At 33.2% G+C, this 19,431-nt stretch overlaps 1 protein-coding gene across 1 annotated transcript in view; it reads left to right on the top strand.

The window, feature by feature from the left end:
- Window positions 1-19,431, top strand: part of Mcm2 (DNA replication licensing factor Mcm2) — a 59,966-nt gene that overhangs the window by 36,018 nt on the left and 4,517 nt on the right. The window contains exons 8-13 of the mRNA XM_081765470.1: window positions 1,823-2,258; window positions 3,093-3,343; window positions 5,818-5,982; window positions 8,717-9,037; window positions 14,929-15,111; window positions 18,158-18,316. Of these exons, the coding sequence (XP_081621596.1) occupies window positions 1,823-2,258; window positions 3,093-3,343; window positions 5,818-5,982; window positions 8,717-9,037; window positions 14,929-15,111; window positions 18,158-18,316 (1,515 nt within the window). The remainder of the gene's footprint in view (window positions 1-1,822; window positions 2,259-3,092; window positions 3,344-5,817; window positions 5,983-8,716; window positions 9,038-14,928; window positions 15,112-18,157; window positions 18,317-19,431) is intronic.

Genomic DNA, 19,431 nt, shown 5'->3' with positions numbered 1-19,431 from the left:
GAGTCTCGAACCAAGTTTCGTCGACGGTGACCAGACGCTCAAAGAACTCGGCCAGATTTTCACTGTACTGTTGCATCAACTGCTGGCAAATCTCCACACGCTTTTGTTTCTGTGCAACGGTGAGGTCATTAAGCACCCATTGTGCACACACCTTGTGCAGCTTCAAATCCTCATGAATGATAGTGTAGAGGGAATCCCGTGATAGACCTGTTTCTTTGTCTAGTTCATCAAACATGATTCTCCTGTGCTGCATTATCAAATCATTCACTCGCGCGGCATTGCTTGGTCTGCGTGCAGTTGCAGGATCCCAAGTGCTTTTGTTTTTTTGCAGCACTGTCTTTGCCTTCTTTGAATTCGGATACCCAACGAAACATGGATCTGCGACTTGGTGCTGTGTCCCTACATACGGCTAATAATCTGTTGTGAATGTCTGAAGTATTCACTCCTTCCCTCCAGAGAAACCACACTGTCCACCGTTGCCCATGTGTGTCTGCTTCCATGCTGTATTTTCGCTGTCCACCAGCGTCCTGGCAAGTTGGAACAACTGCTGCTACAATGTGCTACCTACGGAAAGAAACAAAGCCATTTAGTGGGGTTTGATAGTATTATAGTCCATCTTAATGCATACATTAACAAACATTTCAAACTGCTACTTGGCACCAGTTATAGGGAGAGTGCTAATCATTATTGAACGAACTAAATATATTGTGTGTATTCGTTTCGAATATAATTCCAGTGCAGGCATTGTACAATGTAGGGATTAACTGCCAATAGAATGGAAAAATTAATGCTAATGCTTATTAATTCATTAACTTCAATTCTTAGTCGAGGGAGATATTTATGTACTCCAATTCTAATATTATCTTCTTGTCGATCCTAATCAGCTCATTCTCTCGTCCAGCTTCCACAGTATTTACAAGTAATGCGCCACGTTCTCAGCCATGAGTCGAGAAAACTCATGATACATTGCAGACATGAACATTCTTCTATATGTTCAATTTTATTATATAAAAAAGCAAATATACACAGTAACTATCTCAAAACGTATTCAAATATATAATAATAGTCAAGATTTCAACTTCCGTTACAGTATAGTTCTTGAAATAGCAAAATTAAAAACTTGTAGATGCAATCCTAGTAGCGAAGAAAGAAGAAGAATTGAAAACATAAGGATAATTTTCTTCCTTGTATTGTTTCTGCAAAGACTAGGTGCTAACTCGAAGGGCAAACATAGACTGAAGGATTCCGAGAAAAAAATTAAAGAAAACTATCCTAAAGAAAAAAATAAAGTTTCAGGATTTGTAACTATAGCTATAGTATGCGAATAACTCGATCGAGATGCCATAAGATTGTCAGGAGCGCTTTCCTCATATAGAAAATATTTGTTGGAGAGCCTCTGGAGAAAATTTCATAAAGATAGAAGTTGCTTACTAAGGCCGCGATTATTCTTATCTCAATTAATAGTACGCATTATCCGAGATCACCTATAAGTTACTAATTTTATTAAACCATGAACGGAGTAAGTACTGTATGCTTAAAACTTACATGCGTTAGCTGTATAATACACAAATGACAGCAAATGAATTTGAGTATATATTTTTTATGTTGCGTATAAAAAAGGCTTAAAAGTGGTTGACACAAATTGAGGTAATCTTTCCTACCCATATTTGTACTACAAAATTACGGCCATCTGCTGTAAGTTCTTACGGCATCTGATGGACGATCAGTTGATACTACTTGGATGGGAATAGTGTTATATAAATATCACATTAACGTAATTGTAAAATTATACATGTTCTACTGTCATCTCTCTTTACTTTAGGTTAATATGGAGCAAACCGTGTATAGGAATTACCAGAAAATCACTATTCAAGAGTCACCAGGCAAGATGCCTGCAGGACGAATACCTAGAGCCAAAGACTGTATTTTGTTGGCAGATCTGTGTGATAGATGTAAACCTGGTGACGAAATAGATGTCACTGGTGTGTACACAAGCAACTTCGAGTCTTCGCTGAACACCGAACATGGATTTCCTGTATTCTCCACTGTGCTTGTAGCGAATTACATAGTTGTTAAAGATTGCAAACAGATCGTCCAATCTTTGACTGAAGATGATATTTCTGCTATCACGAAATTGAGTACTGATCACAGAATTGCAGATAGAATAGTTGCCAGCATAGGTCCTTCGATTTATGGACATGACTATATTAAAAGAGCTATTGCTCTTTCACTGTTCGGCGGAGAACCCAAGAATCCAGGTGAGTGTTGTTCCAAAATGTATCACTTATTTTTCTAGAAAACGAAATACAGGTTAGGCTGTATGTGTTCTGTGGTGTACTACTTGTTGTGTTTACGAATCGTGTCAAATTTTATCAACAAACCAGTTTATCCTTTTCTGTAATCCTTACGATCATTATCACGAATTGTAAATTATATTACATAAGTCAGCGATATGTATATTAAATAATGATTATTAACTTGCTGTTAAAGTCAACTGCTTATGAAAGATTCAACATTGACACAGAAACCTGAAAATGGAGCAGCCTGTGTCGGAAGTTAATACGTTTTAACGGACAAAACATACAATAAACGGAAGCCATTAACGGCTCATTTGTTCGCTTTCAGATATACTCGTACATCAGATATACGCATTTCTATAAAGCACGAATGTAAGTTTAAGCCAAATGTCTGTGTAGTCTAGTTAAATGAATGCATGATATAACTGTTATTTTTAATACCTGGCCTGTTTTCATTTGTGTTCTGTCGTTACGAAAACTACCTGCTTTATATGTTGCCCAAATATTGTAATACAGTAGTAGGTAGGGAACCCGAGTGTAGAGTATATAATTTCAGCTTTAGATGTATCTGAAGTATTTATCAATTGCTTATAATGTCCAAGTTTGTAGAGATAATCTAAAAGCAGCATGTTATGGAATATTGGAACGTCAAGAATGGCATCTTAAATAATAATAATTTAAGTAAGTTTTCACGTGGTAATTGTTTTGTTGATCAGGAAAATGATTCGAAACTCCGGATATGTGCATAATGTTAAGTAGGATTCGACTATAAACTATTCGGTTTTTCTTCACTAGGTCAGAAGCATAAAGTTCGAGGAGATATCAACGTTCTAATATGTGGAGATCCTGGCACCGCAAAATCTCAGTTTTTAAAACACGTTGAAAAAGTTGCTCCTCGTGCAGTGTTTACTACAGGTCAAGGAGCATCAGCGGTTGGTTTGACAGCTTTCGTCAGAAGAAACCAGGGAACGAAAGACTGGACCATTGAAGCCGGTGCTTTAGTTTTGGCTGACCAAGGAGTTTGCTTAATTGACGAGTTCGATAAGGTAAGACAAGAAGTTCGTACTCTGTTTGGATATCAGTGATATCTGTTTAAAATTTTGGGAAGACACAATGGTCACCTCACTCACTGACTTAAATTTTAGTTCCTGAATAATCCTTCTACCTCCAAGTTTTCTGCTGTTTCTTTCTTGACTTTTGTTCACTAAAGTAAAAAGTTTTTTCAGTAACCGGCGAAAAGTGGTACAGAAACACCGTGTGTGTTCTATATATTCCTGAAGTTCACTCGTCAAGTGACTGTCGTTTGCGTAGAATGGCTGGATTAGCCCGTGGGATTTTTGTTCGACAAATGAAGTGGAATGAATATTCAAGAAAGTGTGATCATTAGTAACATTCTTGGGCCACTTCTTTTATAGTTTAGAACTGTATATAAATTCCATTATAATTGCACATAATGTAACGTAATTAGCCTCAGAGTAAAATCTGTTAATTGGCCTCGTTTTTATGGAATGTTACTGTTTTGAATCATGTACTCAACAGCAAACTTAAGCAACTATACTTATTATTGTTAGCCCTTTGTGTACCCTGAACTTTACTGCATTGTGACAATATTCCTTTCGTGCTAATCTTACGATTACCTTCATACGTTGACGCGAGATAGTGTGATGAAAAATGTCCAATATTGAGAGGGTTGATCTTGCATGATTATAGATTCACCATATACACTGAATTCAAGCTACTTAATGTGGCGTAATTCGGAGCGCACATTAATAGTAGGTTCTGTCTTTCCTAACCTTAGTGTAATGTAAGTCATAAAATATGAAAATTCAAACATGCATGATTACCAATATTCATTTCGAATACTTAGTATACATCTGTCATTTAGTAATTGCCAAAATTTTCAATGGGAAATATCATGATCTTCAGCAGCGTCTTAAAACATTTATAAGTGAACTCATTATATATTTCATCCATCTTTGTGATGTCAGAACAAAAATATTTCTTCTATTAATAAAAATGTGTACAAATATCTCGATATTTCAGTGACAGAGATTGTACTCTTAAAAATGTGAACTTTCACAGAACCACTCTGAAACTTTTCTTGATACTATTGCAAACTTTCCTGAATGATGCAGATGTGCTATACGGTTTCACTTCGAGACTTCAGTGTTAATTTTCTACTTCTAAATAAGAGGATGCATTCAATATCTGCAAATATTCCATTCTTTCATTTTTCACCTTATACGATTTGTTAACACACTTTCACTAGCTATTTTACGACAAAACACTAATTGAAATTTTTGTACAATAATACCGTAGTACTGCTGCCTATGATTCTGTAAAATAGAGAGTATTTGAACTAAGTTGTCGTAATGGTATGTGTGATACTAGGAATTTAAATTACGTCAAGTCCTAATTAGCTATCTTAGTTGAAGTTTCCTCAGAATTTATTGTAGTTATATTTGAAGTATTCTATCATAGTGTTGTGTAGTTCTTCACCGATCTCTTTCGGCTGAAGAAGTGGTGTAGAAATGAGAAATCCCACATGTACCTGTAAGTTAAGACTGTAGAGAAAGAGCAATACAGAAATGTAAATTAGATAAAATACAAATTGACTTTCCAAAAATGTAATTTCCGGCACTTGAGATACGTAGGTTGAAGCTTCAAAATAAATGAATGTTATTAGTTGTGACTCTCCTGCCTATTAAGGATATGTTCGATAAATGAGATATATGTCCTGTGTATACGATCAGGATGTTGTTTCGTTTTATTCACTTGTCCTCACAATATTTATTCTGGAATCCACTGCAAATCGAAATCAGGATCATTAGCCGTTTAGAACATATTGAATTAAATCAGTGTAAAATTAGTTTATACAAATTATATGTAGTCTACCTTATAAGCTGTCAACAGCTACAACGGTTCATAATTTTTGGAACAGTTCTCTTTCCATCTTGAGGGGAAGAAACTGAAAACTAAGAAATACAAATAAGGTATTTTTTTTAAATGATGCTTTACAGTGTAAATGGAATTTCTTAAATTTATTTGAGTTACATACAGCTGTAAAACCATTTTACACTGGAAACAATAATAACTGCACGCTGTACTCTGACCCAAGACCCATTTCGAAGCGAGAATGCTAATTGTTCATTCCCGCTCGTTCGGTTAGAATGTAGAAGCGAATTATTAAATCAGATGCCAACAAAAATAAATAGCGAAGTTCCTGCACTTATTTATGAATCAACACATTGGCTTTCACTTCTGTAATGCCTTGCTTTTTGTACAGAAATTTACTGCTCTTGAATTCAAGTAGCTTCTCAATTGCCTGATCGTGCTAGAAGAACAGTAAATTATCTGAGCCATGACCGGAAATCGAGCTCAAACTACGTCTACCATCATGTGGATATACGGGAGCTCTCTCTACATTAAATCAGATTTCTTCCACTAATTGTAGTCTTTGCATTCAGTAGCAAGTATTAAGTAATGTGTGTGTTATTTGTTACTTTATTATTACTTTCAGATGAATGATCAGGATAGAGTATCAATTCATGAAGCCATGGAACAACAGACGATCTCTATTTCCAAAGCTGGCATTGTTACGTCACTGCAAGCTCGATGTTCTGTGATAGCCGCAGCTAACCCGATAGGAGGCCGTTATAGGCCAAGTTTAACGTTTTCAGAAAATGTAAGTAAACTATTACGTCATTAATAATAATGAAGTAAAGTAGCAAGTATTAATGTGTGAGCTAATTCTGCTGCAGATTGTAAAGAAGTTATTGTACCTGTCATCGATAGCACAAGTCAGTGATCAATAATATATTGGTACACTCAGTTTCAGCATATTAAACAAAAAGTCTCATAAGGTGAAGCATCTCTCTATGTCAGTTTTAAGTAGGTATGTGAAATGCGGAAATTAGGAAAGGAAATACACTTTCTAGCGATGATAGTGAAAAAAGTCATATTCATGAACAAAAAGTTTTTCGTGCTGGTTGCTCGTTCGAAGCTACCACACTGTTCAACATATCGACATCAAATTTTAAACCTAAGAATTTAATTTTGATTTTTTTCCGGGGTTAGGAGAGGGACTTACTTTTCTCTACACCCAAAAGAGTAATTAATTGGATGGGAAAACCGAATGGTTTTTGAAAATAGCTTTTTCATACATAAGCCAATAAAGTGATAATAATAGTTCTCTTAGAAAAATAAAATGCAGTTAGCTTTCTTGGGTCGGTTGTCTCGAAAACGGCTGTAGAGATTAGCTCATATTTCGTTAATGATCCTTTTATGTTGTACAATTAATATATATCTGAAAAAACCCAAGGCGTGTAGTTTGCTAAACGATTTTTTATGACTGTAATGGTTTCGTTAATATCCCTGCTATATTACATATTCATTTTTGTCGAAAATTGCACGAAGGATAATTTACTCTTTTTAACTTACTTATATCAAGTTGACTGTGTATTAGCACTACCTTAGTTTCAAACATCAGTTCAATTAAGAATATCCAGAGTTCCCTTAAACATAAATTGACTGGATTCCTGTTTTTCATGTGCAATGTGTATAGGACAATGTTAGGAAACACGCAAACAAGGAGTCGAATCTGTATTTTTCGCGTGTCAAGTTGTCTCCATCAGTAGCTACCAGCAATATGGGCAGTTTTCTGTGTCTTCTACTCACCGAGCCTCAGTTATAGTTTGTGGCAGTTATTTTTGCAGAGGCATCGAACTACTCTCAAGTACATTTTAAATTTAAATGTTTCCTGTTTTAAATTGTAAATTATTTAGTGTAATTCAATGGAAGGAACAGTGTGTGAAAATTTGATGTCACTAGTGATTCAGTTGTAGAACAACCAGCATCAATAAAGAGATGTTTATTCAAATCTCTGCAAATTCAGCGACCGAATTTTTGGTTTTCTCTACGCGTATACTTTAATAAACGCAAAGCATTGCTAGTATTTAACAATTACATAGTTCGCATAAAGCTTTTTAAACTCAAAATCAAGATATGAAAGGTTAATATTATTCGATGAAAGAGCAGTCATTCTCTGTTATATAAATACTTCAAGATGTGCAGAAAGCGACTAACTCTACAACGATGGCACAATACGACGATAGTCCACGCGTGGTTACTAGTCCCATTTTAACAGTTCTGCTACCGATGATAAAAGTGGGTTTAATTTGTAATTCCACTATATTGATTTTATTTCTTAAGTGGAATTGCTGTTGAACTCTTAAATTGAAGTCTTATTTTTGTACCTTTTAATGATACTAAATAATTTCTACGATGAACACTGGTTTCCATTTATCACAGACTTCCTTTGAAGATAAAATATGCTGTGTATGGGTAGTAGCATAACTGATTAAAATTAACCCTCCTGATATAGTGCATTGTGAGGTTATAGACTGTATGGTTGGGTTGAATTTGGCTGAAAAATTGCTGAAAACAAAAAGAGTACTTTAAGGAGAACGTATATATTTTAGTAATTCTTGATACATGAAATAAACTTTTATTCCTTTGAACCAAGAAAGGCACACACTGTACTGAGAAATTAAGAAAAAGAAGAAATATTTGCCTGAATTGAAAGATCTATAAAATTATCGTTCATGTCTTTTGTGAAATGTGTGAAGTATTGATACTTATCAACTTAGGGATATCTTCTATATAGCCTTTGCGGGAAAAAAATGCAGAATTGCAAGCAACACTTGATTTATTGTCACTCACCAATTTATTTACAAAACGGCACGAAAGATAAGTAACGCATGGGTCGGATTCAACCCGTACATACCATTTGAAAGTTCCACCATTAATTCTGAAACAGATATTAAGATTAAACTTATTCAAGTCCCTGGATAATTCCTTGCACTGCTTGTGATAGGAAGCAGTTGCGTAATGGGACTGAGAAAAATCAAAGGTGAATGATTGCGAGTGGAAATTACGAAACTAAAATATGACTCACGCCTATTCGTTCCTGGATAGCTGAGTGGTTAATATGCATCCTTTGTGCGTATGGTCGAGCTTGATTCTTGTGAGATTCCGCGTTTCTTAAGTTTTGAATACCGCAAACTTAAAAGAGTGCAAAATTACTACAAAACATATCAATTCCAGGTTCGAATTCCACCTATGTAATGGGTGCGTACTTTTCATCACTTTGCCACTGTACAGCGGTGGACACTTCTAAATGATACAGCCATATGGAGATTTACGGCTAAGGTGTACCATTTAGAAATGTCCACCGCTGTACAATCATAATTGGTATCCATTCGTCTTTTAGCGTATAAAATTCAACTATTGTAATTAAAATAAATAATCTTATACTGTACTGAAATTTGGGACATGCTTGTCGAACGCTTTGATATATAATTGTATAAAGTATTGTTGTATTTTTATTTTTACACGTATTATCGCTTCCTATTTTTTAGGTGAATCTTTCTGAACCCATCCTGTCACGTTTTGACATTTTGTGTGTTGTAAGAGATGAGGTTGACTACATGCAGGACCAACAGCTGGCCCGCTTTGTAGTAAATTCCCATATTCGCCATCATCCACTCAAGAAGCAAAATGAAGATCCAAAATTACTGGAAGAGCCAGTAGAAATCGTTCTTGGGGATGTTCAGAAAATACCACAGCAACTGTTGAAGAAGTACATTGTGTACGCTCGAGAAAATATTCACCCAAAGCTAGAAAATATAGACCAAGACAAAGTAGCTAAAATGTATAGCGAGCTAAGACAAGAATCCCTGGTTTGTAATTTTATTAGTATTAACAAATATTTGTTAGTTTAAGCGAGGAACAGTAAGAGAGTACTCCAAATCCCTATTAAAACAAAAACTTAAAATTTTGGTGTCTTAATAGAGCTTAAGATACTGAGTAGTATTTTTTTGAAAAAGTAGAAAATTGACTGCTAGAATCTTTAAGGATATAGGAGACAGTTTTAAGACAATACTTTGTATATCATTTAAAATTACTTTTGATGTTTGGAATGATGAAGAACTTCATCTTTCAAACAAAAATATCATATCATATACTTGTATGTATGTATGTATGTATGTATGTATGTATGTATGTATGTATGTATGTATGTATGTATGTATGTATGTATGTATGTATGTATGTATGTATGTATGTATGTATGTATGTATGTATGTATGTATGTATGTATGTATGTATGTATGTATGTATGTATGTATGTATGTATGTATGTATGTATGTATGTATGTATGTATGTATGTATGTATGTATGTATGTATGTATGTATGTATGTATGTATGTATGTATGTATGTATGTATGTATGTATGTATGTATGTATGTATGTATGTATGTATGTATGTATGTATGTATGTATGTATGTATGTATGTATGTATGTATGTATGTATGTATGTATGTATGTATGTATGTATGTATGTATGTATGTATGTATGTATGTATGTATGTATGTATGTATGTATGTATGTATGTATGTATGTATGTATGTATGTATGTATGTATGTATGTATGTATGTATGTATGTATGTATGTATGTATGTATGTATGTATGTATGTATGTATGTATGTATGTATGTATGTATGTATGTATGTATGTATGTATGTATGTATGTATGTATGTATGTATGTATGTATGTATGTATGTATGTATGTATGTATGTATGTATGTATGTATGTATGTATGTATGTATGTATGTATGTATGTATGTATGTATGTATGTATGTATGTATGTATGTATGTATGTATGTATGTATGTATGTATGTATGTATGTATGTATGTATGTATGTATGTATGTATGTATGTATGTATGTATGTATGTATGTATGTATGTATGTATGTATGTATGTATGTATGTATGTATGTATGTATGTATGTATGTATGTATGTATGTATGTATGTATGTATGTATGTATGTATGTATGTATGTATGTATGTATGTATGTATGTATGTATGTATGTATGTATGTATGTATGTATGTATGTATGTATGTATGTATGTATGTATGTATGTATGTATGTATGTATGTATGTATGTATGTATGTATGTATGTATGTATGTATGTATGTATGTATGTATGTATGTATGTATGTATGTATGTATGTATGTATGTATGTATGTATGTATGTATGTATGTATGTATGTATGTATGTATGTATGTATGTATGTATGTATGTATGTATGTATGTATGTATGTATGTATGTATGTATGTATGTATGTATGTATGTATGTATGTATGTATGTATGTATGTATGTATGTATGTATGTATGTATGTATGTATGTATGTATGTATGTATGTATGTATGTATGTATGTATGTATGTATGTATGTATGTATGTATGTATGTATGTATGTATGTATGTATGTATGTATGTATGTATGTATGTATGTATGTATGTATGTATGTATGTATGTATGTATGTATGTATGTATGTATGTATGTATGTATGTATGTATGTATGTATGTATGTATGTATGTATGTATGTATGTATGTATGTATGTATGTATGTATGTATGTATGTATGTATGTATGTATGTATGTATGTATGTATGTATGTATGTATGTATGTATGTATGTATGTATGTATGTATGTATGTATGTATGTATGTATGTATGTATGTATGTATGTATGTATGTATGTATGTATGTATGTATGTATGTATGTATGTATGTATGTATGTATGTATGTATGTATGTATGTATGTATGTATGTATGTATGTATGTATGTATGTATGTATGTATGTATGTATGTATGTATGTATGTATGTATGTATGTATGTATGTATGTATGTATGTATGTATGTATGTATGTATGTATGTATGTATGTATGTATGTATGTATGTATGTATGTATGTATGTATGTATGTATGTATGTATGTATGTATGTATGTATGTATGTATGTATGTATGTATGTATGTATGTATGTATGTATGTATGTATGTATGTATGTATGTATGTATGTATGTATGTATGTATGTATGTATGTATGTATGTATGTATGTATGTATGTATGTATGTATGTATGTATGTATGTATAAAATATAAATTTCCCAAAATGCGACCCAGGTTGAAGTTCAGTGTGTCAGCTCCGACGTATATGAGACACGGATCAGCGGCTTGACGTGTGATCTAAACGATATGAGCTCCCACCTAATCAATTCATTTCTCCGTACTGAAATGGCTTACGCTACTCACATCACTATGAGGGAGCACTTCACCCCAAATTGTGTACAGGTCATTCTAAAGATAACTGTTTAATTTATCATGAACTGTTTTCTTGAACATGCTCGCCAATAGTTTGGTAAAACACATTTTCTGTTAACATATTGCATTTTGACAGATCTCAAAGTTCTAACCACTTTGTCAAGATTTTCGTGTCTTGTAGAATTTGGAGTGTTTAGGCGTATTAGTGCGTTATGAATATTTGGAAATGCATATTTTACAATGCTCAATTATCAGGATTTGATGATTAGCTTTCTTAAGTAATAGAGTAATAATGCTTCAAACATCCTCTGGGGAGCTTGGTTCTGTTGAACTCAAAGACTCGGTGAGTACAGAATTGTCCAAATATAGAGCAAATAGTTTACACTTCCGTGAAGTTTCCATGTCTTATACCTGTACTTTGAGTATGTTCTATACACTTCCGTGAAGTTTCCATGTCTTATACCTGTACTTTGAGTATGTTCTATGCGAGTTAAAAGAAGTAAATAAATAAAATAAAAATTAAAAAAAAAACCGGATGAAATATCAGAATTCTAAGTGAACTTTAAAAGGAAAGTTAAATCCAAACAATTGTTGATGAATTTTACATATGTTGGCATTTATTGTTCTAAAATAAGTAAACTAATAAAAGTAGTAAATATAATTGTACACACTGTATAGGATCAGAGAATATTTTCTAACAATTAAATTTCTTACTTCTGAAGTGCTCAAAAAAATTATGGTGTCTTAAAAGATACCAATAATTTCCACTCCTATAGTCGTCGTTATCTTGTATATGGACGGAGTTTTAAGGTACGTTGTTTTTCACGTCTTGATGAAATAATGATAATATCTACTTACTGAAGCACAATAAATGTCAGTCTTTGTCGATGTCTCTCGGGGACCGCCATGCGGCACGGATGATGACTCCTCTTGTGTCGTAGTGCTTCCCGCGATTTAGCGAAAAAGATCATCACAAAGTCCCTGAAAACATTGTTGCGCACTGTGTCCTCATGTCACTTCACTTCAATCTTGATCCATACACATTGTTTGTCTTTCCAAAACATGTTGTTATGGCGCTTCCAGTTTCCTCCTCTACTTCACGGCACTGCTGTTTTTGATTGAATAACACAGGCATTACCACTTGCCGTGTTTCATTGCTTCACATTCCCTCCCAGCTACCCTCATCAAAAATACGTAAGAAAAAGTAGACTTCTTTGTTAATCAATTCGCAGTGAAATGTAAAAGGAAAATAGAAAAGGGAAGTTAGAATTTCTGAATCAAATTATCGTAAAACAATATTTATTTTTTTCCAGTACTCGATGGATGTAATGAAATTTCATTATATGCAATCCCTGTTTTAATGTTTACTTCATACTTTTAATGTGTGTGTGTGGGGGGGGGGGGAATCTTGGGATCCCTGTCCTCTTTCTATATTGCTGTTTTATATATTGAGAGGTTTCATTCCCCCACACATCGTAATCACGTGTCTACTATGAGCACATGGTTTTACGCTCGTAAATAAACAATAGTAAGTATCGTAAAAAGAACACACCTCCAGGAAGACACGAAGAAGAATACGGAGAAACCTACGAAGAAGGCCAAATCTCCCTGCATGGACTTCCGTACAAGAAGAGACCTATGAAAGACTTCAAGAGGAGCAGTCTATTAGTTAATAGCCGATCACTCACCTATTAACACCTTTCTCCTGGGGCCGCATAATAAGATACGTTGTATTTATTTTTATAGTTGATTAGGTATAAATCAGGGTTGGCTGGTTTAAACCAAACAAAAAAAAGAACGAAAAATGTTTTAAATCGTGTGAACTTCATGGTGACGTCTCCACATTTGAAACCATCTGATTACGTTTATGTACTTTTCACCTTTTAATCAAGGGGTCCCGTGTTCAATTCTCGGTCGAACCACAACCCATCTTTCAAGTGTAAACCAAGTAGCGATTCGAGGTGTCCTTTTAAGCGAAAGTCTTCTCCGTAAAAATCTTGGTATTTCATAAGGATGTTAAGCCTAAACATACGAAACGAAACCAAATTATATATTTCTATTTGCCTGAATGCCTGTTGTTTTATAAAGAAGCCAAGGTTGCTTAAATATATTGATAGAAATTGGCAAAATTTATCAACTGCCTACGCAGCTTCCAACATCAGCTTGAATTTGACTTTGTATTAATTTTATTGAATGATATCTACATATCAAATTTGTAATTTAATATCTCAGTTTTAGCGTAGTGATTATGATACGTTGACCTTAAAATTTTATATACAAATATATGCAAAGTAATAACAGGATTTTCTCAATGGTTAAGGCGGGAGTTTCCCGATTTATATATAATTGTATAATGTTTTCACTTGTGTAACTGTTTATCTTTTTGTCCTTCTGAAATGACTCCTGACAACTGGGCCTTTTATCAGGAGTCTTTCGTGAGTGAGTCGGCAATCGCATTTGTGACCAATTATCCCCAGTTTCGTGTCGAAATGGACAATTTTTCTTGGATAAAGCCGAGAAGCGGTTTGGATTCCGCTTTAAGCTTATGTGACCCTTTCCAGCATAACCTTGTTGTTGCATAATAACACCAAGGCGAAATAAACTAATTTCTGTCCATATCTAATATAAATACATAGAGTAAATTATTTAAACAAAAAAAAAAAAAAAACCGGGTTTAAACAACAACAAAAACTGTTTTTTTGCTTTTTTCAATAAAAGCATGGTTTTTGCCAATCCTGGTATAAATATACAACGTGGGTATCATAGTTATGATGTTTTGTTGATCTTGTCTTTCAGTTAACATGGGAAAGACTGTATGATTAATTACATAACAGGAAAATTTCGAAAAATGTTCTTTTAGCCCCTGATGTTACAATGAAGAACTAATTTTATAATAGTTCATTATAGTGTTTGTATTGATAATTGTCCTTGTCCAGATAATTTTAAGTCACAGTGATTACAAGATGTAAATATTATCAACGTAATTTTTATTATTTCTTAGAAACGCTTATTAAGTTTCAATATGCGACAGTCTCCATTATTTCATCAACATGTAGAAAACAATGTATCTTGAAAACTTCACCATGAACTTGAAGAAAGGACTACTGTCAATGATCGAAATTATTAATGTTTGTAAAGGTACCATATTTCGGAGAGGCACTGCAGAGACAAGAAATTTAAATAATATTGTGCAGATTTAGTTGTGTATACTATAATTTCTCACTAATATATAGTATTCGTAAGTGGCTGAATCACTTTTCGATCATATTTCTTCTGAAATTGTGTTTAATTGATTTTTTTAATATTTGAAATGCAAATTTTAAATTTGCATTAGTGTTTATAAAATAAGAAGTGATCAGATAAGTATGTGAATATATTTTATTCTGTATTTGATCTCCATTATTCATAAATTAACGTCTTGTGTTTGCTACTACAGGCTACAGGAAGCTTGCCAATCACAGTTCGTCATATTGAGAGTGTAATCAGAATGGCCGAAGCTCATGCCAAGATGCACTTGCGAGAACATGTGTTAGAGCATGACGTCAATATGGCGATCCGGATGATGCTCGAAAGTTTCGTTGAAACTCAGAAATACAGTGTAATGAAAGCAATGAGAAATGTAAGTGTTCTTCTAATTTCGTTTCGTGTTATGATAAGTACAAAATAGTATTATTCGTGCTAGAACTTAATATGAGATTACTGAAGTGGTTACATAAATGAGAACGATTGTAATGATACGAATGTATTTATTTGGAAGAAAGTAAGAAGTAAAGAAAAATAAATACGTTCTTGTACATAACTTTTGATGCTAGTCTTTGCTGAGTGTTAATACTTATATCTACAAAGCCGGTCCCTTTCTAGTGCATTATCTTATAATTGTCATTAAGTTTCACAAAAAATACCAAATAAATAAATAAAATAGATGTACGAAAGAAGGGAAAAATAGAAAAATGAACAGAAGATAATTCCTCTTGCTTATTATTTACATATTTACTTCAAAGTAAATTTAGTAAGCTGAGAAAATGTTACGAAATGAGAAGTCACGTGATAGTATTGTTAAATGAGGAAGTTTTTAGTGGAGATCGATATAAGTTAGGGGAGGGAAAGTGCCGTTTTTAATACCATTTGTATATCAGCCCGAAAATCCCAGCCAAGATGAGTGTACCCTCGGCTAGAACATTTTCCCTTCATTTGAAAGGAATCCCGTCCTATTATTGGGTTCTTTAAAATTTCAGCCCCACTCCTTTTTTTTTTCCCACAAAGTTATTGACACTTCTTCCACAATAAATTGAACGTTAGTTCTAAATCCAAATTCTGACCAAAGCAAAATATGATAGCTAAGTTAATTGCGTTATAACATCATTATCTTACCTGCTTACATCAGATAAAGGCAAGGAATGATATAGTGGCGAAACTAGCACAAGTTATGATTTTTTACTTTGGTTAGATCTTTTTTTTTTTCTAAAAAATTTGTAGTGCGCCACCGCATCCTCAGACGCACGCTATAAGATTTCTTTGAGATACAATTTATGACAAGAAAGAACAAACCATAGTTGACTTATTTTCAGTTCTTTCTGCTGTTAGCTAAATATAACGTAATTGTACTTAATACTTCTCCAGGGATTAAGTGCAACTATTTTACAATTCAGAACGATACAACAGATTTGGAAATCTGTAAAGAAGAGAAGCATTATTGTTTGTTGTGAAAAATTGCACACAATAATATGAACAGCTATAACAGATATAATATAGTTTCATTTTGCAAAAGTTAAGAATTTTATTGTTGGAAAGACGATATATTTCAAAACTGGGAAGGAGCTTTTCCTTCGTGTGCCAAGCTTAAGATTAATCATATCATATATTATAAGATTGAATATGTCATTCCATATTATCGAAATTCTTGTTAATAAAACATTCGTACAAGGAATAAGTATCTGAAGTTATGTTACGTAGTCATTCATGGCATGTAGTCACATCGTTTACTCTGATTTGTCAATCAATCTGAAAGTCAAAATAAAATATTATCTTTATGAAATTCGAGATACTACTGCGTACGGGGTTGTTATCGAGAAGCGCAACATTATACAAAAATTCGTCAGATAATAATCATGTTTACTAATGATGGTTTAATTGTGTATATGGGATAGTCGTTTTAGCAAAACAATAAATGAATACAGATCATTAATTCTCGAGTTGACACCAAATTTGGGTTTGGACTTAGTGAAATAAATTTCACTAAATGACGATCGATAAAACCCATTCGATCGTGACCAAACTTGGTATGTAAGTAAAGATTGACGAGCTTTGTACACATTTAAGTCTAGTATGAAATATTACTGTGTACAGGTCTTTAGTTTCCAAGTTATTGGCCATCGAAGTTGGGTTTGAACTCATTGAAATAAAGAAATTTCACTAAAATTTGGTGATGGAACTCATCAGATCTCGACCGAATTTGACATTGGTAGATCTCCATTAACTTAGCGCGTATATGAAATATGTTGTACAGATCTTTGGTCCTCGAATTATTTGCGACCGAAGTTGTCTGGAGTTACCCTGTTTGATAACTTATAACTCAAGAATTAAAACCAAATGTCTGCATACCACGATATTTCGCTCACATATTAAAGTGGTTGTGGTCTAATAATTAAAATTTTGGTCAAGTGGAGACCTTGAGTTCCCGAGCTATTGGCTATAAAGTTTCGGGCTTGGACTTAGAGCCTGTTAAGGGAAGTAAATGCAGTATGTATTTTTAATTAAGATTTGTTAAAAATCAATGAAGGATTGTTCCCGCCATAGGGGAACTAGTTACTATTATTAGAATTTTAAACTATTATTAAAATTGCCGAGCGTTTATGAGCTGCTGATTTCCTCAAGAGTGAAACTTCAGAGCTGATTATGTAATAAAGATATATATTTTGATTGATTTTGTAAAGCTATAGCAATATAGAATAGACTGTAACGAACACAAAATTTAATTACAGTTTATATAAAAGAGTAAACCAATTGTTTCAGTCAACACTGTGTTTCCGAAACTACCAGTGTAGAACCCTATATTGCAGATAAGATGGGATTTTGCAAAGTATTACCCATGGGCGGGGGACTGGAAAGTTTTTTTGACGTTCACCAAAATTCCTAAACTATTAGACGTAGCACTTTGGAATTTTGTAGAAATAATCTTGTACTCAAGGCTTCAGACAAAACAGGATTTTGAATTCAATATCGATTTTACAAAAGCTAAACAGGTAATAGGGGAAAGTTTTTATGCCGTTCTCCAGATCTCCGAACTACTCAGCACAGAACTATGAAATTTTTATATAAATTTTTCCCACATTCTCTAAACTGGTGGTAAAATGGAGATTTACGAACTGTGAAATCGAACTTGCACCAAAAAGTATTTTGAAACTAGTAGAAATACATTAAATATATCTTTCAATATTTTCCATTAACATTCTTCCTGTGTGAAGAATGTGTATTGTGTTTAAGTGTGAAGCGAACTTGAATATAATGGATTCTTACCATAAAGGATATGTTTATGCAAAGTACATAAATATGTATATTACAAGATATATATATATCGTGTGTATGATTTGTTATTTGTTGAAATGCATTTGTAAGACAAAAAGTACATATTTATTTTTTATCTGCATATTTATTTATTTTTACAGACATTCCAGAAGTACCTCACATATAAGAAAGATAACAATGAACTTCTTTATTACATCTTACGTCAGATGGCAATGGATCACCTGTTGTTCATACGATGTAGACCAGCTGGACGGGATCAAACCGTGATTGTTATGAAGGAGAAGGAATTCGTACAAAGGGTAAGCGTCTTGAAGCAACTCCTCAGTATAAAAGAGGTCCAGTTACGTAGGATTATTGTACATTGTAATGGAGATGTCCCGAATTAGATTACCTGTTATGTCGATCCATACTAAACTATTACCTTTCGACTAAGCCTATAATGTGAGAGGTTGGACAGTGGCCAGCAAAAGTGCTTTTCACTTCCCGATTTTCTTTCATTAATGATTTCGGAATGGATTGACCAATTCTTGTAGTTTTCGGAAATGTGCAAAAAATTACGTTCTTCCTATGAAGGGAAAGTATTCACCCGAAGGGCCCAAAGCCAGTGATAAAGAGCACATAGTGAAGTATTCCCATTTCAATTCTACAGGTATCCCTCTCATCTCCCCGTGTTTTTTACGCTTGTAAATGATTGAAGCTATGGAAAGTCCAGATTGGGAATACATTCTTATGCTAATTGAAATACGTAGTATAATTTCAGTGTTTCTTTGGTTTTTGAAAAGATGGTTTTTAAGCTGCGAAATTGCTTTAAACTTCAGTAAAATCTCATTTCTGCTCACCACATATTTAGCCTTACAGTTGCTGCTGTTCTCGTATACGTGCAGTAATGTGGATTACATCATTTCTGTTTGTGAGTACACAGTAGCACAATATTAGCTGTATAATGTAGGAAATGTAACATGCCGAAAATAATTCGATAGAACAAATCAGATATCAGCTAGAAGTAGTTTTTCAATATTAATATAAATAATATAAAGTTCACTTGTGTGACAGTTTTAAATGAGGAGAAATGTACTATAAGCAATTTTCCTTCATTATGTTAGACATTTCACTTTTAAATTAATGTCATTACTTTCTTTCGTATTTTATTTGCAGATTTTTTTTACTGTTATTAAATAATATTAAACTAAATAACTGTCAAATTTCTAAACAGGTTTAAAAAATCGTTATTGAATTCAATATTTTTTTAGTAATGAAAAGTCTCTCCAAGATACACCAATTCCACTACCCAAGCCACAACTCAACATATATCAGTGGCTGAATAATAATAAAAAAAACTACTTAACGTAGTGGGTTGCCACTTTCAATATCACTATCGAGAAGACAATTGGATTTTTCGCTTAACAACAATAAG

Source organism: Thermobia domestica, chromosome 7 (genome assembly GCF_964235325.1).
Source record: "Thermobia domestica chromosome 7, izTheDome1.hap1.1, whole genome shotgun sequence".
Taxonomy (NCBI): domain Eukaryota; kingdom Metazoa; phylum Arthropoda; class Insecta; order Zygentoma; family Lepismatidae; genus Thermobia; species Thermobia domestica.
Note: the sequence above shows the minus strand (reverse complement) of the source record. Positions and strands in the feature narration are given on the sequence as shown.